General features: G+C 29.6%; 3 protein-coding genes across 3 annotated transcripts; all 3 read right to left on the reverse strand.

Moving 5' to 3' along the window:
• Positions 1-1,233: 1,233 nt before the first annotated feature.
• On the reverse strand, positions 1,234-2,410 carry LOC119687370. The gene is made up of 2 exons (XM_038101661.1): positions 2,194-2,410; positions 1,234-2,141 (listed from the first exon to the last, which is right to left on the reverse strand). Exons 1-2 carry the CDS (start codon positions 2,324-2,326, stop codon positions 1,312-1,314), a joined length of 963 nt encoding a protein of 320 aa, XP_037957589.1. The 5' UTR covers positions 2,327-2,410; the 3' UTR covers positions 1,234-1,311.
• A 6,701-nt stretch (positions 2,411-9,111) lies between these two features.
• On the reverse strand, positions 9,112-10,896 carry LOC119687376. Its single transcript, XM_038101665.1, has 4 exons — positions 10,724-10,896; positions 10,557-10,666; positions 10,239-10,490; positions 9,112-10,075 (listed from the first exon to the last, which is right to left on the reverse strand). The coding sequence occupies exons 1-4, from the start codon at positions 10,791-10,793 to the stop codon at positions 10,046-10,048; spliced, it is 462 nt and encodes a 153-aa protein (XP_037957593.1). The 5' UTR covers positions 10,794-10,896; the 3' UTR covers positions 9,112-10,045.
• Positions 10,897-20,893: 9,997 nt separating this feature from the next.
• LOC119687375 lies at positions 20,894-22,107 on the reverse strand. Its single transcript, XM_038101664.1, has 2 exons — positions 21,810-22,107; positions 20,894-21,748 (listed from the first exon to the last, which is right to left on the reverse strand). Exons 1-2 carry the CDS (start codon positions 21,916-21,918, stop codon positions 21,039-21,041), a joined length of 819 nt encoding a protein of 272 aa, XP_037957592.1. The 5' UTR covers positions 21,919-22,107; the 3' UTR covers positions 20,894-21,038.
• Between the last annotated feature and the right edge of the window lie 1,306 nt (positions 22,108-23,413).

Below are 23,413 nucleotides of genomic sequence, written 5' to 3' on the forward strand. Positions count from 1 at the left end.
TATTAGCAACACTGTTATCCCAACACTGGGTTTTTCCCTGTTTTTCCTTGGGTTGAATTATAACTATTGTTATTTATTACTTTTAGAAAAAATTAAGTTTCATTGGTTCACAAATGTAATTATCAAATATAATGATAATTAAAAAATAAAATTATTCCAATTTTCATTGATTAAGAAGAAAGAGTGGTAATCGCTATTTCCTTATAGGAGTATATCACTTAAGCTGAAGAGATCAACAGATCTTAGGCAAATAACCGCACTTGTTTAATGTTTGAGCTAATGGATCTAAAATTGCTAATGGAAGAGTATTAGATGCAGAAGTTATTTGAAAAGCATGTTCTGTGGCTAGAAGTACCCTCTCATGAGTAGAGTAAAAATTGTAAGACTGCGAAGGAAAAAGAAATTGTTGAAAACTTCTTCCGTGGCTGCCCAGCTGTCAGTTTCACTTTTATTTATGAATCGATGGATAGGTTCTGTATTAGGTTCCGTATTAAAAAGTAGTTTCACAACGGACTAATAGTGGCTAAGTTAAATAGCCAACTATGCTGAGTGCTACGACAACCAAACCTGTTCTACCACTTGAACAACTGAATTGACGACACTTTTTTCTTCGTTTTTAATTTTTATTAAAACCATTAATGGTAACATTTATTTTATTAACTTCCTAGTTCCTACAATCCATTGATCATTTTAGCAATTACGGAGATATTTTTTAAAAATGTTTTCACGTTTTGGCTTTTTTAATTACAATTTAATAAAGTTTAATAAGGAAGTTTAAATTCTACGTTGGGTTAAATTTTGATATTTTTGAAAAATGAGCGATTATTTTTGCGGAAAACCCTATGTAACTCATAACTGACATTTTTCTGAATTTGGTTCTGGTACATCAATTACATCAATTAGCTCATTAACTGATAAACATTTTCTTCTTAGAATTTTCCACTATCAGGCATCGTAATACTGTTATCATCCATTGTCTGTTATCATCCATCAACCGCCTACAAAGTTTTTCAACGAAATCACACAAACTTATTGACTGATACTAATATTTCATATAAGTTTCAAGCCTTTATCAGACAAACACTATTAAAAAGAATCCATACATAATATCTGATCGCATCAGTTTTTATTCAGTTTGTAAATACAAATGCTCACTGAATTTTATTTAAAAAATCTATTTATTTACCATATATACATTACTTTCAAAAAATGAAGGAAAAATTACTTAACTGAACATAGCTTCAGTTGAACAATGTTACAATATCTTATTATATATATAATATGTTATATAATAACGCAAACGTAAGTCAACTAAAAAAACATTTTTACATGTTCCATTTTTTCTTCGAGATCTCTCCAAGGTGTGGTTGTTTGTTGCATGCCGTAGTTATTAATCCGATTTATACTCAACCGAATTTTTTTCAACTCCCTTTCATAAGATTTTGAGTGATACTTAATCCCGTTCAAACTTTTATACCTTTTCTTGCAACCACGAATGGGACAAGGAAATGGCTTTAATTGCGAGTGATCCGCCCTTAGAACCGAGTTTTGGACAATGTCTTCCGGGGTCAAACCACTTAAGGCAATATGGGTACTTTCGTTAAGTTTTGGAGGAGATGATATAGAGGTTGGTTGTGTTGGAACATCATTTGACTTTGGCATAGATGGCTCAACATTACGGTTAATAGATGAGATTCTCTTCTTTGAGAATGAGATTTTAGAACTGTTACTTTTTCGCTTTACCGCCGATGATGATGATGGAATATTATCCTTCTTAAATGATTCAGCATCACGATTACCACCTAGTCCCATTGACTGTATCCGCGCTTTGGGAATTGCACCGTGCTTTGCTTGTGCAACGACAGACTGATACGGTGGTACGCAATTGTTGCTGTTTGTGAAAGCCATTGGTACCCGAAATGGTGAATTTGCACTACTGTTAACAATAACAGGTGCTAACACGGACTGCAATGACGAAGCAGCACCATTACCAACATTATCAGTAGCCAACGCAGACTGCAATGAAGAAGCACCACCAATTTCATTCATCATCTGAATTGGACGTTCACAATTAATGTTGTTTAGTGGAGATACTGATGGTTGATGACGTGATCCATAACTAATGCGATGAACCGGAGGACCTATTGATCAAATCACACAAAAATATAAATACTCTAAATACAGTACACTTACGCATCATCACGTCATTGATATTGTTAGGCAATACTTTATGGACACGCTCTATATGCTGAATCAATTTAGTCAGACTACCGAACTTTTCACCACAACCGCTGTAGTGACATTTGTTGTTAAAAAATAAATCCATTGTTTCTATATATAAAATCTGAACTGTTTTATTAATTAATATTAAAATTAACTGACATATATTCGCGTTTAGTTGAAGCTGTGGATTTTTTTAACTTCGCTTAGTCGAAACAATAAGAACGAATGGTAGAATTGTCAAAATTAAGACGAAGGAACGATTTATATTGGAACATTGATAGTTGCCATGGCAACAACGTTAACTGTACCTTAAGAAATGCAGTACACCAAAAAGGAATGCTTCAATCGTTAAAATTACGACGAAGGAACGATGCAGAGAACTCAGACTTACAGAGTTGCCATAAGGAAGTGTTTTCTAATTAAAATTTTTATTAATGAATTGAGACCGTTTAACACTTTATTAGTTTTTATCGTCTGGTGTTTGTCACCGCCTTAGATCTGTGCGCAATACACTTTCACAGCAAAATCCGGTGTGTTTACATTTTTCCTCAGTTGCAGATTAGTCTAAAGTGTCAATTTAAATAGATAGAATAGACTTAATGAAAATAATCGGAAGAATTTTCTTTCTATTAACCTACACAATAGGGATATAGTGAATTATATATTAAGTTATGATTTATTATTTATTTATTATTTTTAAATTCCGCACAAAATAATATACATAAATATATTATATTAATTAATTATTTTATATTCAAAGACATTATTGGGGAATAAGTTAGTAATAATACTTATGTTGATAACTATAATATTATCAACAATAATAACTTTAATAGGTAATATTATTTACATAATTGTAATAGGCACAATAAGAAATTACAGTTTTTATATTTAATTTTAATTTTTATTAATTTTTAAAGAAAAAGACTCTGCAGATACGTAATTGAACACTTTAAGTCCTGGAGTCGGATAATGCAGTTACAGTTATTACCTACTTTAGCAACGTTTCCATTTCGATTAGTCTGTAGGCTAGAATCGAAAATAAAAGTTAGCATGACTTTCTCAGTATAACATTCCTAGATTAGATTCTATACATAGAAAAGAATATATAAATCATGCAGCAAACAATGCCTCTACAAACAGAATAGTATTGAAATTAAACAATTCAAAATAAAAATATAATTAATTAATTCAGTTATTCTATAGCTGGTTTATGATTTTGTTCTGATATAAAGACAGTAAGTAAATTTGTTAATAAAATATTCACAGCAAAGTAACAGAATTCCAGAAAAATGTGCGAACATAAAAGTCAAGTACGGATTTGGATCATTTGATTAAGGAGCGTTTACTCTGAGCTGCAAATTTGGCAGGGCACGAGTTCGATTCCTGATATTGCAGTGTCTTAAAAAATTATTTATGAATAATGATACACAGGAATTATTTCCAAGACCACTGATAATGAATATTTGGCAATACTCGAAACAGCTATATGCTCAGCGCAAAATTAAATTAATTAAAATAATATAAATAAAATTGTTTGTTGTTGTAGTTCACTACTTTTCAAAATCTCTTTATAAACATTTTTAAGAAATAAGCAGGAACAAAAAATTGTCTAAACTCTTATTTAAGTATGTATAAATCTTTCTAATATTTTGTTTAATTCTCTTAATCTTTATTAATATCTTGTTTTCAAAAATAAAAGTTATTCTTGAGTTTTACATTTCTAAGCTAAAAATAACAGTTATTTGTGCGTTTTAAAATAAAAAGTTTTGAGTTATTTGAGTTTGAGAGTTATTTGAGCGTGAAAAAATAAAAGGTACATGATAATAATTATTATTTCTGAAAAATGGAATATAAATCAAATATAATTATTATTTTTTGAGTTTTATTTAAAAATGCAAATAATAAGAGTTATTAATTGGTTTTTATTTTTTCAATGATAATTGTTACGGTCCCAGTTTTCAGCCATTACTCTATATGTTTTTGTATATGTTATCTGCAAATATTTTGCCAGATCAGCAAATGTTAAACGAGGTACAAATATACCGATCAATTGAGTTCAATTGAACATCTTTACCATTTTTCAAATATCCACATCATTTCAATAATTATATAAGTATAGTTGTGGTACATGATAGTGGAAAGGTATTAGGAAGTCACTCTATACGTTGAGTTATATTATTTAATTTTAATGTTTTTGGTTTATTTGACTTCATTTATTATTTTTAGTGATTAGATTATATCTATAGTCTGAGAACACACGTCTCTAGTCAAATTCGCCAAGTGATTGTGATCTGCATGGTGGTAGCATAACATAGACACCCGTTTTTATACGTTCGTTTTCATTATAAAATCTTTAATATTAATGATGAATACATCCCGGCTAAACAGCTAAAGATTATAATGCTTGGTTAGAATTTACTAAGATGGAACGTAGTCTAACAATGTTTTTCTTTCGCTCAATAAGCGTTTTCAGTTTTTCGGACTTAACATAAAAATGTTAAAATTTGTGTAATTTAAATATATATAATATAAATCTAATGTTGAGCCTTTTCTGGGTTAGTGGATCTGGGCACTTTTACTCTTTGAAAGCTGGGGGGTTTCTGCAGAGTCACACCCATCTCACTGACTTATTTGTGTATACGTCATAAGCTTTGTGATTATTCAATAACTGATCTAAGATCTGCGTATCGCCTCGTCTGGCTAGTGATTACTCTGAAATTAGATAGTCATAAGTAGGGCAGCCGTTTGGTTTTCGCATATAGCTTCAGGGCTTCGACCTTTATGTATTTTTTGACCGGATCTATCCTGAGGTCTCTTAGCATGTCATTCGTGCGCATGTATCACTGCACTTTGAAGACTCTTCGGAGAGCCTGGCTTCTGGATAGTAGAGTCGGCAACTTTGCTTATAATGAGTTTTACTTGATTGGTTTTTTATGAGACTGAAGCTACGTTGGCATAACTGCACAATGTGGGAATTAGTTGGTGATGGAAAAAACATTAAAATTAAAGTGAATATTTTGTGAATTAATGTTTAAATATCAAGTTTTTAAATTTTGAAAATCAAAGTGGTTCAAACGAAAGATATTTTTAACTAAAAAAATTTATTTTTTAATGATAATTTTTTCTTGCCAAGAGTGACACGAAAAGAAACTATTTTAAAGTTAGACGGAGTCGAATAGCAAAGAAAAAATAAAGACGAAAATTTTATTTAATTTATTGAAATTTGGCTGACTTTACAACGCTGTTTCGAGTATTGCCAATGACTCATAATCAGTAGTCTTAGGAAATATTCGAATTTCTTAATTAGTTTATAGTCAATATATACATTTATTTTTGATTAAGAGAATTTCTAGATTGTTTACCTAACAGTTTTGTATACTGCCTAGAAACACCACTGTTGGCTTAATTTCCAGCTTATATTTTTTTAACTGCAAGTGTCTGTTATTAAATTCTGTTAAAATACTTTATACAAAATAAAAAATTTCCGAAACTTTTTGATCCTACTTCGTATAATAAGTTTTACGTACTGCCTGATTTTCAAAAAACCATAAAATTTTAAATTATTTTATTAAATTCTTTGTTTGCTAATAATTTATAACTTATAATTCGCAATTACTTCAATATATTAAATTAATTCTCTCTGGGTAGAAAAATAGACGACGTAACAAAATGACAGGTATCACAAAATAAGGTACTCGTACATGGCATATGTTACAGTTCCCCAACTAATTTAGTGATACTACAGCTTTCCAATAAATATATTGTTGTTGTTGTTGCCTCGACCCCTTTTTTGTCCGCATATACAAAAATTTTAAATATTAAACTTTTCCTTCATTTTCTTTTTAAATTGCTCTCAACTTTTTTATTTAATCAGGCAGGACGACTACAGACACGCGCTGCTTGTTGTCGTCGTCACGTTTGCTCCAACAACGGAAACAAATTAAAAATCTTAAATAACCTGGCCCAAAAAAATATGGGAATGAAGGTTTTTTGTATTATTTTGTATTATTTCTTTAAAGAGTATCCCAAATTCTAGTTATATTATAAGTATTTCACCCATTCTATGGCGAAGCCATAGTTAAGCGCACTACTGGAACGGGCTGTGGTGGTGACTTGCAATGAGCATGACAAAGTTGAGGAAAGAAAAAGTAGTTTAAAAGTATTGAGGTCAGCAAAACCGATAAGGATAATAAAAATAAAAATCAAGTGGAAGCGAAAAATAATATCAAAAAATCAAAACAAGAAAAAAAATTATAAAATTAAACAAATAATATATAAAATCTGTAAAGTTCTTTTTATATTAGATAAATATGAAAAATACTTTTCTTTGCCTTGATTTTTTATTTCATAAGTAACATTTTTTTTGTAGAATTTTTAATATCTTTTTTCTATAGCACATATAGTACAAAATGTTGAATATACCATAAGTAGATACATAGAAATCGATATTTTACTCCTATCTGGGATTTGTATGTATATTTAACACAATCGACAATAGTTTAATAATACATATATAACAATTTTTATTGTTAAATAAGAATGGTTGAGAGTTATATAATAGTTACTCTAGAACATGGCTGGGTCCAGACCTAATGCGATCGCGGGCCATTACCAATCACTGTACAGATTCAGTGGCGGAGCTAGACCAACTCTGCACGTCGGCGACATCAGAATTCCGAGGCCCCCTTTATAACCCAGTTGTAAAAGTAAATAAGTTACAATTACTAATACGACAAAGTATGATTGAAAGTTTTATTGCTAATCAATTTAAAATAAACACAAATTAAAATAAATGAATTTTCCTACTTTTAGTATCACCCTATTTTTTTTTAAATTATATCATAATGAAAATAGTCTCTCTTGGACCATCATATTTTTCTAGTACGTCTTAAACAATTTTAACTTTGCTTCTTTCTTTTTTCGAAGCTATACTGACTGGAACTGTGAACATGAATCTGATTACTATATAAACATTAGGGAATACTTCGAATATAGTTAATGCCATTATCAAACCAAATTGCTCAAAATATTTATTAAGTGCTTAGAATCCACAGTCAGTAACTTTTTGCGAGGTCCCTGCGGGCGCGAGGCAGTCGGCGGTCGCCGACAAATACATACGTTCATAGTAGTTTTTTAAACGAAAATAAAAATACGGTTATTATGTCAAATTTAGTTTTATTAATTTAAATTCATTTATTTGGTGTACCATTAAAATAAAATAATGTACTTTTACCAGTACACCAAAAGAAAATGATCGTAATTGTAGTAGATTGAAAACATCTCGAGGACCGCACAAACACTAACCACGGGTCGTGCTTTGGATAACCCTGCTCTAAAAGAACTAAGTTCATGTAATTGTTAAGCGTACCTAAATAAGTGGGTTACTGTAATATCATGTTCATAAATATCATGTTCCTAAATATCATGTTTCCTTTGTAGCTAAAACTATCTATGTTAATGAAATTAACATTTGATCGTTTCCATTGCATGATAAATAGTTCATTGGTTTACCTTTTTACATATAAAACTAATGACAAATAATTTACATTTTAATAACTTCCCTTGTGGAAAATTTATTTTTAAAGGTTGCATTCAACATTTTTCGACTTAAATTAGTTGATTTATTTATAATGAGTTAATTTATATGAAAGCTCTTTGTATGGTAAATTATTCTTATATAAGCTACCTTAAAAAGCAAAACTGCCTAAAGGAGACAGTAAAAATATGGTATAAGACCATTTGAAATTATTCAAAAATTATCTTTTAGTAAATGTATGGACAAAACTGTTTCTGTTTATCACACTCACTATGTTGCGAAAAAAAAAAAAATTAATCGGTCATCTGCTATTATACTTTTCGAATAACACATGGGCTCTTCTTTTCCTTGTTCAAAAAAATTCTTCTCATCATCCAAATCTTCAGCTCATCCATTGGAACTGCTAATTGGTTGTTGCAATTATATTTTGACTCTTAAAATAGCGAATAGGTTTCTAGATAACAAAATTGGGGTAGTAGCAAGCAAATATGTACATATTCGTTTAAAATTTTATAAGAGTAGTACAAACAGAAATCTGAAGATGGAATGGTTAGCCTCAAAGTCTGTAGTTTAGAAAAAAAATGAAGTGTAACAATTATTATACCATTCATTATAGTATTAAGATAATATAATCTCATTTCATACTAATAGAGAGAGTATTTTTTATTGTAATTAGACCAGATCAGATCAGATTAGATCAGCTTAATGATATTGTTTATTGATTTTGTCACCATTTTTTGCTGGTTTATGAAATAAATTTATTTTTTCTCCCGGAAAAATTATATTTAATCCGATTTTAAATAAAAATTTTTTTTTTCTTGATTTAGCTTTTAACAAAATCAGCTTTTAGTTAAGCTATAATAATGATTATTCGTAGTTGTTACGTAGTCCTTGATATGTATATGATTCTTATGTTAGTGTGACAATTATTTTATTATCGGAAAATAAATATACATTACTTCGAATATCAATTTTAATATATGGTTTATCATTATTATTGCTATTATTAGACGTAGTAGTGGTACACTGTTGGCAGTGAGAACCATTTTATTAGTGTGCTTAGGAGAGATTTTTTAAGTGAACGCGGACCAGCTTAAGATATTGTGAAATCGAACATTACTTCCTTGTTTAAAATCTCAGACCTTTTTCGAGTCAGGTACTGGATCTGTATTCTGGCAAACGCTTAGCACATGTATATATTTCCGTTAACTTTTTTTTCAGATGTCTTGTTAAATATAATATAGTTCATATGAATCTTTTTAATATTTATAATTAAAGAGTTTATGAATTGCAGATAATTTTTATAATAAGTATACGAATATGAATGCATATTTATATATACACGCAAATATGTTTCAAAAATTTAAAAATATATTTTTATTGAATTATGAGGCATTTAACATGTAATATCTTTTTCTAGAGTCTATGTCAACAAAATTAATTTATTATAGACAAAATTAATTTTGTTATATTCAATATTGCTTTTTTTGTTTTCTTGTACAAAAGGACATCCTTCTAAATTTGGATCAATATGCCGGAATTTTCACCAAAATATTAGCCACTTCTCATATTGTACATTTGTGGATTTTATATATTGAAGGATTTCATTTTTAAAGGCTTACCGTACTCCAGATTCAGTTCATTCTGTCAATTTTCTTTTTATAATCCTTGTGTTTGTCGTTATCCTTCATTATTTATATCAACATATACTAAAGCAAATAATACTTCTTGGTGCTGGTTACTGTGTCGTTTATTATTAATATACTGCATTGTCAGAGAATCTTCTGGCCGGTGGTTCTAGTAGTATTTTTTTGCTCTACTATAAGTAGAGGACATCAATTGTTACAGATCCTATACAACCCGATGCAGTTTATTTCATAGTTTGTTAGTTCAATTATTATGTTAATAATTATTCTCTTAAATTTGTCTTAAAATACTGTAGTATTAATAAAACTTCTGGACCCTGGTCAAAATGTGGTTTTCTTCTTTTTTTTTCCTGTGCTTAAGGAAATTTTTAATGACGGAGTACCATACAATTAGATTCGTAGTTTGTTAATCCAATTCTTCTAGTCGTCGTTATTCTGCTTGCAATGCATTATCACTCCGTCATGTTAGTACCACTTCTAGGCAATGGTCTCTTTGTCTGTGTTTTGTTATACTGTTAGCTGCTGTTTGGTGATATCTGCAGCAAAATCCACAATTTTAATATTCCAATCAGTGGGATTTTATCATAGTTTTGTCACTGATTGGTATAGCGCCTGTGCAGATAAAATGCACTGGAATTTACCATCGGCGACGCTGCCAATGGTTCAACTTTAATAATGAAAAATAATAAAGTAAATTAAAATACAATGATCTAAAATGAAATAAAATAACATAATATAAAATAGAATTAAATAAAAAAAAAAAATAAAATAAATCAAGTGAATTAAAATATAATATATGTATCAACGATCATAATTAACATTAAGATTACCCGTAAATTATTAAAAACCAATATATCGGCATCACCTCCACCCCTTTCCATCCTACGTCGCCTATGGTGTTGCAAAAGCATCTGAAGTTCATGCAGATTAGCTAGTGGATTTTGTACAGGCTCAGGCTCTGGTTCCGCTTCTGGTTGTCGCACTTCATTTTGATTATTAATCCGTACAACATCGCGAAACCGACGTAACATCATTACAATTTGCTGAAGCATCGGGATGTATAATATTGGACCATATCTTCTCTGTAAGCGATAAAAAAACAAAAATTTCACGTATAAGCTCTAAATTATTGATCATCCAAAAATTACCTGTACAATTAGTATTAAAAATTTGACGACTACTACAATAACCAGCACCAAAAAGTGCTTTGCTAGTATAGTTTTATTAACAGAACCTGAATGCTGGTGAGAAAAAAACACTGGAAAAAATTTGAATTTAATATAATCAGATGACGTTATTTTTAATTTATACATACGTCCATTAAAACTTGGAAAAGGATAGTACGGACACATAAAGATTAAAAGTGCAGTTAACATCGTAAACATTTTAGAATTTGTTTTCCACAAAAATGTCGAGGTAAAGCCAATAACTATTCGAATTTGCTTGACAAAATATCCGTTTCCGTTTACGAAAAAAGAAAAATATTCTGTAAAATATGAAAATTAAAAATTGAGTTGATATATTTTTAAAAGAATGTGTTGCTTTGTTAAATTTTTATATTTTTCAAGAAAGTTAAATTGAAACAATTTGAAACAAAAATGTGTGTAATTATTTCCTCACCTACTGTGTTTAAAGGGAAGTAAAGGGAAGTAGTCATAATTGTTGAACTTCGGAAATTATTTTAATATACTAAAAGATCATTGGTCTAATTTGGACAAAAAACGCACTAGTTAGCTATTTCAACTAAGGTGGAACCTGCTCAGGACCACAGTATCTGTGCTAGCGGGACACTGCGAAATAAGAAGATATGCTATAAGACTGAGTCTACCCGATAATGACTTTTGTCGCGGTTGTAGCTCGCAGAATGACAAAGAGACCGTGCTCTATCTTATGTGTCAGTGCCCTTCTTTGGGTAATTGACGATAAAAAATTTTCGGGGACTCTTTTCTTACTGACTTGACTGAGTTGTCATCCTGTAATATTAGGGACTTAGGACATGGAACTGTCAACTTGGTTTTCCTTTAAGTTATAGGGAAGTCGTTATTTTTTTCGACGTTGGTTTCTGTTAGTCTATGTATGTACCAACGCTACTTCTGTGGTATCACAATGTGACATTATTTGAGCTCAATTGAACTTTTGGATACAAGGCAGCCACTCCTACCTACCTACTTAAAATATCATACTAAAATATCAATTTGCATTTGCTGTTTTGCAACCCATGTTTGAGAGCAAATATGTGGCCTCTAATATTTTTCAATAACCATGAGAGGATGTGCCATACAAAAATGAAGAGATTTAAGGGAATCTGCATCGAATATCCATCTCTCTTCTTATTCGTATGACTTGAAATAGCATTACGACATCTGCTGTAGTTATCATTCATTATAGTAAAGTATCACATTCTTTTATGAATATAGCAAAAAGTTTCAATAGTTGAGGATTTGAGAGGTAAAACCATATGACATTGATCAGCTAAGAATAAGGGACTTTATGAAATATTTAATATATTATATAATGAGTTGTCGTTAATGCTCAAGAGTCAGCCATATCCTTTTTAGAGATAAGCTAGGTTTTACAAGTAGTTAGCCTTGGAAGTTACATACAATAACCCTGTTGAAATATACAATTATGAACTTTATCCGGACGTGCGGTTTTCTAATTACTGAAGCTTAAAATGGTTAACCTGGACAACTTATAGCTAGTAAAAAATCTAATAATATCTCTTAATTCCAGAACACAGACCTTGAGGATTTCCAATTATTGCACTTCACACTAGCAAATTTGGAAAATTTTAGACTATAGGAAATCCTTAAAATATTTTTCGCTATCAAAAAACACTGATTTTATTCTTTTCCATAATTGAAGATACTTTATTCGTTTTTTGTTAATAGCAGAATATGAAGTGGCAAGATAGGCAAAAGATTTATTTTTATGTTTAACACAATCAGCAGATGTCTGTGTTCTTTAGTTCTAATATATTTATGAAAGGTAATAGATAAGAAATCACTAATTAATTCAGATCTAGTTACACTAGTTAGGTGCTTAATTAGTTAGGTGCTAACGTTTTTTAGGATTTCACAATTTTGCATTTAACAAAACCAACAGATGTCGGTGTCCTTTAGGTTTACTATAAAGAAGAAAGGCGATAGTTAATGATCGCCTTAAGACAAAATTCAGATCCATTTGTCTTAATGTTTATTTTGTACTTGAATGAACTCCATGGATTGCGTTAGGACTTAAGAATTGGTTTGAATCTTTTGAAAGCGCTTATATTCAATCATTTTAAATACTGATGAAATTTTACAAATGGAAGATTGTGTGCATACAGGGTTGCAAGTTCAGATTTTACAAAGGCAGCTAGTATATCCTTTTTATATTTATGTTAAAAAAATTAGAATAAAGGAGTTGAAAAAATTGAATAAATAAAATAATAAAAAAACATAAAAAAATATAAAAAATAAGAAGAAGAATAAAATAGTTACACTAAAATACAAAAAAAAAAATAAAATTAAATTAAAAAATGGAAAAAAATAACAAAAAATTAAAAAAAAACAACGAAGAAAGTAGTAAATAATAATAAAAAAAGAACAGAAAAATAACAAGAAAACAAAAACACAAAATAAAAAAAGAAAAAAAAAACAAAACAAAATGAATAAAAAAAAAACCAAAAAACAGTAAGAAACACGAAATAATAAAAACAGAAATAAGGCAAAAAAAAAAATTTAAAAAAAGATAGAGAATAAAAATATAATTAAAAAAGGTGACAAAAGAAAAATAAAAGAAGATAATAACAAAAAAAAAAAGAAAAAATAGGGACTAAAAATAAAAAAATACTAACAAAAGTAACAGAAAAAAAAGAAAAAATATTTACAAAAAAATACAATGAATAAAATAAAAAAACACAATAATTAAACAAAAAAATAAAAATAAGATAAAAAAGATAAAACAAAAACAACTCTGAGCTTCAAATTTACAAATAATTAAATATAAGAAATAGTTCCCAGACCCCTGATGATGGGTATTTGGCAATACTCGAAACTGCTGTATGATCTGCCAAATATTCAATTGTATAATTAAAATAATATAAAAATAATTTTTGTTGTTGTAGTTCACTACTTTTTGAAACATTTCTATTAAATACCAAAGTTTCTATTAAAGTAATAGTCACTACTGACTAAAAGTTTCTATAAAAAAAATCAAATAAATAAATAAATATAATAAAATTAAAAAATAAAAAAAAAAATATGAAAAAAATAACATCAACAATATAAAAAAGAAAGAAAAAAGTAAAAAAGAAAACAATGAAAGAAATTAAAAAAATGACTTTTTTATATATTTTTAATATGGCTGTAGGTCCCTTCTTGTTAAATAATTAAACCTTTAATATTTTAATAAGCAGGTCGAAATGTAAATTTAATGAAAAAAATTTAATTTATGATAAAATTAAAAAAATATTTTCATTTATTTAAATGAGGTATAGTTTCAGTGTAGTTGTGTGTTTATACGAGTATACTACTCTCCGGCGCTTAAGGAAGTTATGATTTTTGTCATTTTTAAAGATATAGACGCCATTTATGTGGGTCAGTAAAATTAATCACAGTTTATTGTGTGCTTCAGTGACTTATGCTTGAATGCGGTAATTATTAAAATGTGTAAAATTAAAAGTCCTTTTCTTCCTTCCCTTCACTATTTTCCACAACTAACAAAATTCTCAACTAACAAAATAATTCAAATTTTTTCGGCTTGATTTGATATGCCCACACGTAATTAAGTCTAAAAATATTTCCACATTCTATAATTTAAACATTTTCTAAATGACTGCTATTAAAAGAGCAATAACAACGACGAAAACAATAAAAACAACAAAAGCAACAATAACAACAACAACAACAGATTAAAGTTGGAGTTTATTTTCGGTTCTCAAAGTTTTGTATTCGCATGAGAATCTCAAAAAGAATTTCAGTCAAATCCACTCAAAGCCAATGAATTTATTGACGTAAAGAGTTGAATGTTGAATGTTAACTGTCGGAAGGTACATGTGTAAGCGTAGGTAAGCATGTGTTCACCGCATATGTACATGTGTGTCGGCATGTGTAGTTGTGTAGTGCTTTGCATCCAAAAGTGTACTTATATTAGGTGGGCAAGGAGTATCAACACAACATAGGTTATTACCCAATATTTACATAAACTAGCAAAATAAAAAAAAAATTATATACATATGTAATGGTAAAAATAGTAAAATTGAAATTTTGCCATGATGAACGTTGGTAGCTGCGTTGAGAGTGCGAGTTACAGTAGTAGTTGGCTACACACACATGCATAATTTGCTGTATGCATGTGAGCTTCTAGTTCTGCATGATTATTTTGAAAGCGGGGTTGATGGATATTTGCTTTAGCTACTGTGGGTGTACTAATTGGTTTGTTTATGTTTGTTTTCATTTTTTTTTGTTTTTTGTTTTTTTTTGTTTTATTAATTTATTGTTTTGTGTGAGTTGCTTTTGTGCTTTTTGGTGGCGTTGCTCACGTGGAACTTTAAAATCGTCCCAATCAACGATTTAGCTTATATAAAGCGTTTTCATTTGGATGGAAGTAAGTAACCAAAATGTGAAAAGATTAAGTATGTTAGCAGTATATGTGGGTTTGCATATTTGTGTGTCAAAACGTGTGTATGTATGCGTGTGTACATGAAATTCAACCCTGCATGCAATTTTTGTGAAAATTCTTTGGCATTTGATTGAAAGTACATAAAATAGATTTCTGTAGTGTAAGAATTTTTCAAGATGAATTTATTGAATTTAATTTAATAAAAATTTAACACAAATTATTGGATTTGACTGAAAATATCAATTATTTATAATCGGTTTAATGAACTGACCAACAAAGTACTAAGATGAAAGAAAATATTGAATATATTTTCAACGTAAAAGAATTCCTACAAAATTCTAAATATTTCTATAACTTAAGAAATTGATTGATATGAAATTTCTATAAAATATAATTAAACAATTATGTAATATATTAAATAATTAAAAAATATTAAAATTTCAAAAAAAAAAAAAAATTAAAAACATTTTTAATAGGAAATAATTAAATTAATAGGAAATAATTTAGAAATACTTATATTACTTTTTAGATGGTTTCAAAACATTTAATGATTTTTTCCGATTACACATTTAAGCAATTCACATATATAGTAATATCATATTTAATAAAAATGGAGTGGCCGAAGTGATAACTGGTCACTGCCTACTGAATAAGCATTAGGTGCGGTTAAGACTTTCAACAACCGCTGAATATAAACAATTTATGGATGACACAAAAACACTCTTACCTATCCTTGTGGAATATTGCACTCTTTTACAATAGTTAGTTGTGGTGAAGTGAGGAACGAATCCTCCTCAACTAGCTAAGAAAGCGGTTTTGAAATGAACCATTTTCGTAATAATGGGCGGAATGCCATAGCTGTAAGCTTTATATATATAATATAATTGTTATATATTTCTATGTAATACAACAAATTTAAAAAGTAATAAAACTAATACTACTACTACTACTAACATATTAGGTAGAATAAATACTACTAATAGGTAGAAAAGATAAGGTCAAGTTAAAACCAGCCAGAGGCATTTATTAGTCTGTTCAATGCTAATGCTGGAGATATCGCCGAGTGTGTTAAAGAAAGGGGTCCCCAGGAACTTAAGCCTAGTTCTGACCATGCCTGAACATAGACACAGCAAGTGTTCTGATATCCTCTCTTTGAGAGCAGGTTAGGCCAAGACTAGCTCCATGCCGGCCTATGCAACTAGTGCCCTGTAAAGACAAATATTAATCTAGATACCTCTGATTTGCTTCTGTGTATTAATTCAGAGATTCTACATTTGGAATAGATTGGCCATGTAGCCATTGACCTGATTGCTGAGGCGGTCACAATTTGCATTCGGAAAAATGCTCATGAATTAATCTCTCACTGTAGCTGACAAGAGCAGAGATTTAAATAGGGGTATCAGCGCGCTCATTTCCTACTACATTAGAATATTCATATTAGTATAGAATAACAATACTCTTATACAATATTTGATAAGAATTTTCCATAAGAAATTGATCCACCAAACAGAGTAGTAAAACTAGAAAAAATAAATTTTCTGAATACAGCCGAAGTGAAACAAATCGTTTAGTCATTAAGGATAGGTTTGTCAGGTTAGGCTCATCATCACGGTGAGTACCATCAGCGCTCATATTGGAATTCTAAGAAAATTCTTCAGTACCAATTAAAACCATACATTTGATTATAGTTTTCTCCTTTGGAAGAAGTGAGATTCTTTTAACACAATTGCTGCTGTTTAGGTTACAGCATCCGGTTGTAAAATGCAACTCCACATCGAATGAAACTAAATAAATACAGTCATTCTAATCGTCTAACTTTGGGTTTTAACTAACTACAGCCACCACGATACTGCCATTAGAATTGCCAACCCCGTGAAACGTCAAAACATCAGAGTATGGAAGTCACCAGATGACGAGAGAAAATAACACTGTAAGAAAAGCAAAATTTAGATAATGATACTAGTTTTATTTGATTCAAAGTAAATCGTTTACAGTGAATGCGTACCAGACGGTCGAATAATAGTACCGCAGATAATTGCGACAAATTCGATTAGATAGTCAGAGAGATGGCTTTGTTGTACGATAACATTTCATTTCACACAAACATTATAGTACTTTAGTGTTAAGAAAAAGGTTAAGAAAAAGGTTATTGCTGTTAAAAATCGCCTATCTTTTTCAGCTGATTTCGATCAGATGAATTAAAATTATTTTAATTTATTCGAACGTCTCTTATCTTAAAGAGTTGGACTGATTAAAACCAAGTACCACCGATGACTATAAAAAATATTTCAAAAAATTCATTAAACGTTTTACACCGCTATGTTAGAAAGGAAAGGAAATGACTTTGAATGTTAAAGAATAATAATATAATATATTATAAATTTTTTTTATTAGGTGAGAGACAATATGTACTCAAGAAGGCTACAAATAAATTTAGATAGGTTAGTAATAATGATGACTTAATTATTTATGAAGTGAGTATTTCTAGAACTCATACTCCCTCCTATATTAGTATGTTTTCTTGTATGCTTTCACATATTTTTATAAGTGTGAAGTCGCGTCGTCTATATATACCTAGAGGGCTGAGTGAGTCAATCAGATTCATTTAAAAAATTTTTGAACTACTTCATGGATTTCTCTAATATTTTAAAGCGCATATTCCAGTACGTTTTTATTCTGGAAATTCTGGTTTGTTTATAAAGTTAGTATTTCTAGAATTCCTACTCTATGCTCATTTAATATCATGCATACTTTTTGATTTATACTCCGAATTTTCGTAAGTGTACAGCAGAGGCGTTCATATTTAGATAAGTGATTAAGTTATTACATTTCTGAGTTTATCTTCTAGTTAGATAGAGGGACTGTTAATATTTCAATACGACTTTCTTCCAGAAGATCTACTATTATTGGGTGTTATTTTAAACGTCGCCCGACTGATGATAAATTGAATACATTATTGTTATTGTTATAACTATTTCTGTGAATTACTAAACTAATGGAATTTCAAGATCCATTGTGCTCTTTGAGTGATTCTCTGAGTTCAAGTTCTTTACTATATTCTTGTGTAAATTATAATTTACTGAGTGTTACTTCGTTATTGTATGTAATCTGTTTACACTTATTCTATATATATTGAAAATGTTAAAATATGTTAAATACGTTGCTAAGTGATGTACTCGTGTATTACTTTCATTATTTTTCGCAATAAATTTGTACTGGAGGCATTAATTTTAAGACTATACAATCTCACAATGTGTGCATAGGCATATCACCAAATTCTAAAAGTTCTTCCAATTAAATTTTAAAAATAACTAAAATCCTATTAGCAAGCTAAAGTAGCACTTATAACCTACACGTGGCCCTTATTCTCAGGGTATAGAACCTTTTCAAATGTGTACCGGGATATGGTTAGATACATACATATGTGTGTATTAGTTCAGCGGTAAGCGTGCGTATTTTCAACCTTATTTTCGTAAAGACTTCCAGACTTATTTGCAAATCGTTTTAGGCTTTTGTTTAAAATCGCGCCTACTAAATCTTCCCACCTTTCACCACCCAGGAAAACAAAAAAAGACGTAAGCTGATGCTACTTGCTTTAGGGCTGTTGATGTTGTTGGTGCTTGTGCTGTTAGCTCATATTGTTGTTGCTGTTGTTGGTGGTGGTGGTGTGTGTTAACCACGCAAAAATAGGTTTTTATATTGGGGTGGAGTAGGATTTTGTGCGGGTTTCACTTAATTTTCCCCTCCACTGCCATTTTTACAAAACTCATTCATACAAATTCATGTTTGCATCTACCGCACTTTTGTAAGAATTTTTATACAAATTCAGTTTACACATGGTTTAATATATTTATGCACATTTGTGTTAATGTATACGTGTATATATGTCACATATTATAATCTTCATCATATAAAAAAATTTTTTTTTTAATTTAATTTCGCTTTATTGTTCATCACAGACATGAATAAGTCTTGAAGGCAGCTTAGTGAAGTGACTGGTAAATGCATTTCAGCACGCTTCACTTAATACTGAAATGTTTGTATTTTCAAATGGTTTAATCCCTGATTGCACAGTTAATTATTGTATTAAAAAAAAACAAAAAAAAATTAAATAATTATGTTAAATTATTTTTTATAAAGAGTTTTTATGGTACTTAAGTTTAGATGTAAGAAATTGAAGATAAATTAGAATAGAAACTGTCTTTAAGCGATAACATTTCATGACAGCGAAATTAAACTGTGTAGTGTATAGTGTACTGTGCAATATGATTATTACTGTACACTACGCGAATGACAGTACACTAAATAAAGTCAAAAGCATATCAAAATGTAAAATTTTTAGTATTTGCGTTCACGTAGTCAAGAACTAAAATTAAAATCAGCCTTCAGGCAAATCAAAAACAATTTAATATTAAAATAAAAATAAAACAAAGAGGTTTCTTTATTCAAGCTCTGAATTAATAAATAAAGTTCTCATATACACAACTGGACATATTGCACTGTTCTTGACATATGGAATATAGTTATGAGTTACTAGTTAACTTAAATATGAAAATCCTGAAATAATCAATAACGCTTAGGTTAATAAGCAAGCCTCTATGTAATGCAAGATCTAGATATATCATTCATAAGTCACTCTTTTACAAGTGAAAAACACTTTGACAAGAATTAACTTCATCACCACCAATTGGGTTAAAATTTTTCTTCATTTTTAAAATTAAATACCTATACTTCGGAAAAAAATTTTATAATTTTCTCTAAAGATAATCCCTAAAAAATTTTTAAATGGCCATGTCTCAGACTTCGTAAATGATAAAGACTTATAATTTCTTGCGTTATAAATATGATATATTGAACATTTTAGAAGTAGTTTAAACGATTCAAATTGATTATATTTAGACACTAATATAAACAGTTAATTTACAAAGATTTACTTAACAAAATATACACCTATGATTTTTATTAATTTTATTTTTTATTAATCATGAAATTATGTGCGCTTATAAAGGACTCCCAGATACCATTTCTATTAAAATTTAGAATACCTATGTACTTGCGTGACAGGTTGCTATGTACTTGCAACCTGTGATTGGTTGCAATTCTGACCTACGTTTAAACGCTAAAGCTACCACTAAATAATAAGTTAAACTAATTAAATATATTATGTGACAGTATTTACAATTTGTAAAATTTTATTTAAGATTGGTTCAAATGATACTAAATTTTCTAAACAGACAACTAGACATAGAGTTTGTTGTGCTTGACTATATATGATAGAACCATTAGAAAATTGCAGACACTAACGTTCATAAATTTTTAAGTAGAGAAGTATATTCCATATTATATAGAAAGTCCATTCATTCATATTTATATTCTTTATGTTACCTAAAAAAAAGGACGGAAATACGATTTAGCAATGAAGAAACAAAACGATCTTCCAAAGATAGTTTCCATATCATACAAATCAATTATTCACCATTTAATTGTAAAAATTATTAAAATATTATTTTATGTCAAAAATACCATTCAAATTATAAAATAAATATATCTTTTATTTTGTATAGTTATTTGGTATAGAAACTGCCATTTACTCGCATTTCAATTATCTTCCAAAAGTCAAGAACATGATTTGTCTATTAATACAAAGATATTCGAACAAAAATACAGGGAAATAAATAAGCAGATTATTTCTTCCAATTAAAATTATTACAGTATTTTCAAGCAGATGATTTGAAAAAAAAACGTATTAAAATCTCATTAGAAAATAATAAATACTTGATATTTTAGGAAAATTATATGTATCATAACAATTCTTAATAACATAGGATATAACAATTGAATGTCTTAACAAATGTATTAAGATTTGTAAAATATTATTATTAAAAGTAATAATATATTATTAGAGACCCGTGAAACCTTATTAAACACAAACTCAAAAATGAGTTAACTCAAAAATACTCTTATACATGTTCCATTTCTTCATCGACGTTTCTCCAAGGTGTCGTTGTTGTTGCAGACCATTGTTATTAATCCGATTTATGTTCATCTGCATTTTTTTCCAACTCTCTTTCATACAACTCCGAATGGTATCTTATACCATTTAAATGTTTATATCGTTTGTTGCACCCTGGAATGGGACAAGGAAATGGCTTCAATTGCGAGTGATCTGCCCTTAGAACCGAGTTTTGGACAATTTCATCCGGAGTCAAATTACTCAAGGCAATATGTGTACTTTCGTTAAATATTGGAGGAGGTGATGTAGAGGTTGGTTGTGTTGGAACATCATTTGTCTTTGCCATGGATGGCTCAACATTACGGTTAATAGATGAGATTCTCTTCTTTGAGTATGAGATTTTAGAACTATTACTTTTTCGCTTTACCGCCGATGATGATGATGGCATGTCATCGTTCTCAAATGATCCAGCATCTTGATTACCAACTATTTCCATTAAATGCATCTTGGGAATAAAACCGCGCTTTGCTTGTGCAACGACCGACTGAAACGGTGGTGGACAATTATTGCTGTTTGTCGAAACCGTTGGTACCTGAAATGGTGTATTTGCGTTACTATTAACAGTAGCAGTTGCTAACACGGACTGCGATGATGGACCAGCACCATCATATCCATTTGCATTCAACAACTGAATTGGAGGCTCACAATTATTGCAGTTTACTGGAGCCACGGATGGGTGGAGACGTGGTCCGTTGTTGATGCGATGATCCGGAGGACCTATTGCTTAAATCAGAGAAAAATGCAAATTTTGAGGTAGATTAAATTCGAAAAGCAATACACTTACGCATTATCACATCATGGACACGCTCTACATGCTGAATCCATTCAGCCAGACTACCAAACTTTTCACCACAACCGCTGTATTGACATTTGTTGTTAACAAGGAAAGCCATTGTTTCTGTATATAAGATCTGATACGTTTGTCTATTAATATTAAATAAATTGGTATATATTCGCGTTTGGTTGAAGCTGTGGATTTTTTTAGCTTCGCTTGATCGAAACAATAAGATGAAATGATAGAATTGTCAAAATGAAGACGAAGGAACGATTTATATTGGAACATTGAGAGTTGCTATGGCGACAACGTTAACTGTACCTTAAGAAATGCAGTACACCAAAAAGGAATGCTTCAATCGTTAAAATTACGACGAAGGAACGGTACAGAGAATTGAGACTTACAGAGTTGCCATAAAGAAGAGTTTTCTAATTAAAATTTTTATTAATGAATTGAGACCGTTTAACACTTTATTAGTTTTTATCGTCTGGTGTTTGTCACCGCCTTAGATCTGTGCGCAATACACTTTCACAGCAAAATCCGGTGTGTTTACATATATTCTCAGTTGCAGATTAGTCTATAGTGTCCATTTAAATAGATTGAATAGACAATGAAAATAATCGGAAGAATTTTCATTCTATTTACCTACACAATAGGGATATAGTGAATTATATATTAAGTTATTATTTATTATTTATTTATTATTTTTAAATTCCGCACAAAATAATATACATAAATATATTATATTAATTAATTATTTTATATTCAAAGACATTATTGGGGAATAAGTTAGTAATAATATTTATGTTGATAACACTATAATATTATCAACAATAACAACTTTAATAGGTTATTATTTACATAATTGTAATAGGCACAATAAGAAACTACAGTTTTTATATTTAATTTTAATTTTCAATAATTTTTAAAGCAATAAACTCTTCATATACGTAATTAAACACTTCAAGTCCTGGAGTCGGATAATGCAGTTACAGTTATTATCCACGTTAGCAACGTTACCATCCCGATTAGTTTTAAGCCTGTCGTCGATGGTGCCATATGGCTTTTCAGTTAATTGAGAGTATTTTGTCAAACGCACAAATATTTACCGAGGTACCAAAATACCGAGTAATCGGGTTCAATCCATAACACCGATTCTGCATATTTCCATTAACGATTAACGATTATTAACGATAGATGTATAGTTCAGGCATATGAAAGCCGACAGTATACTATATATAAATTTATTCATTACCTTGCCTTTAACTAAATTTGCTTGCGATTATATTATTTAATTTTAATTTTTAAAACTTTAATTCATTTTATTTAAATTTATTTCTTTTCATTTTATAGTAATTTTTTATTATTTGTAATGATTCGACTGAATCTGTAAAGAAAGTCTGAGATTACACGACTTTAGCCAATTTCTCCAAGGGATTATGATTGGTGTGAGAGTAGTCCCAAGGTCTACAACCATTTTTTTTTTTCAACTAAGCAGTTGAATGTTACAGTACCCAAACAAACCACAACTAAGGATAGAATACTGAAAAGATATTAGACACCGTTCACAGGATTAATATTTAAAACTCCAAAAGTTTGGAGATGAGAAATAA

The sequence above is a fragment of the Teleopsis dalmanni genome, chromosome X, assembly GCF_002237135.1.
Source record: "Teleopsis dalmanni isolate 2A chromosome X, ASM223713v2, whole genome shotgun sequence".
In the NCBI taxonomy this organism is placed as follows: domain Eukaryota; kingdom Metazoa; phylum Arthropoda; class Insecta; order Diptera; family Diopsidae; genus Teleopsis; species Teleopsis dalmanni.

Coding starts and splice junctions, on each gene's coding strand:
- LOC119687370 (XM_038101661.1), bottom strand. CDS start 2,326: ATGGATTTATTTTTTAACAACAAATGTCACTACAGCGGTTGTGGTGAA. Junction 2,142..2,193: donor TATCAATGACGTGATGATGC/GTAAGTGTACTG, acceptor TTTGATCAATAG/GTCCTCCGGTTCATCGCATT.
- LOC119687376 (XM_038101665.1), bottom strand. CDS start 10,793: ATGTTTACGATGTTAACTGCACTTTTAATCTTTATGTGTCCGTACTAT. Junction 10,667..10,723: donor TTTTCCAAGTTTTAATGGAC/GTATGTATAAAT, acceptor AATTTTTTCCAG/TGTTTTTTTCTCACCAGCAT. Junction 10,491..10,556: donor TTTTAATACTAATTGTACAG/GTAATTTTTGGA, acceptor TATCGCTTACAG/AGAAGATATGGTCCAATATT.
- LOC119687375 (XM_038101664.1), bottom strand. CDS start 21,918: ATGGCTTTCCTTGTTAACAACAAATGTCAATACAGCGGTTGTGGTGAA. Junction 21,749..21,809: donor TGTCCATGATGTGATAATGC/GTAAGTGTATTG, acceptor CTCTGATTTAAG/CAATAGGTCCTCCGGATCAT.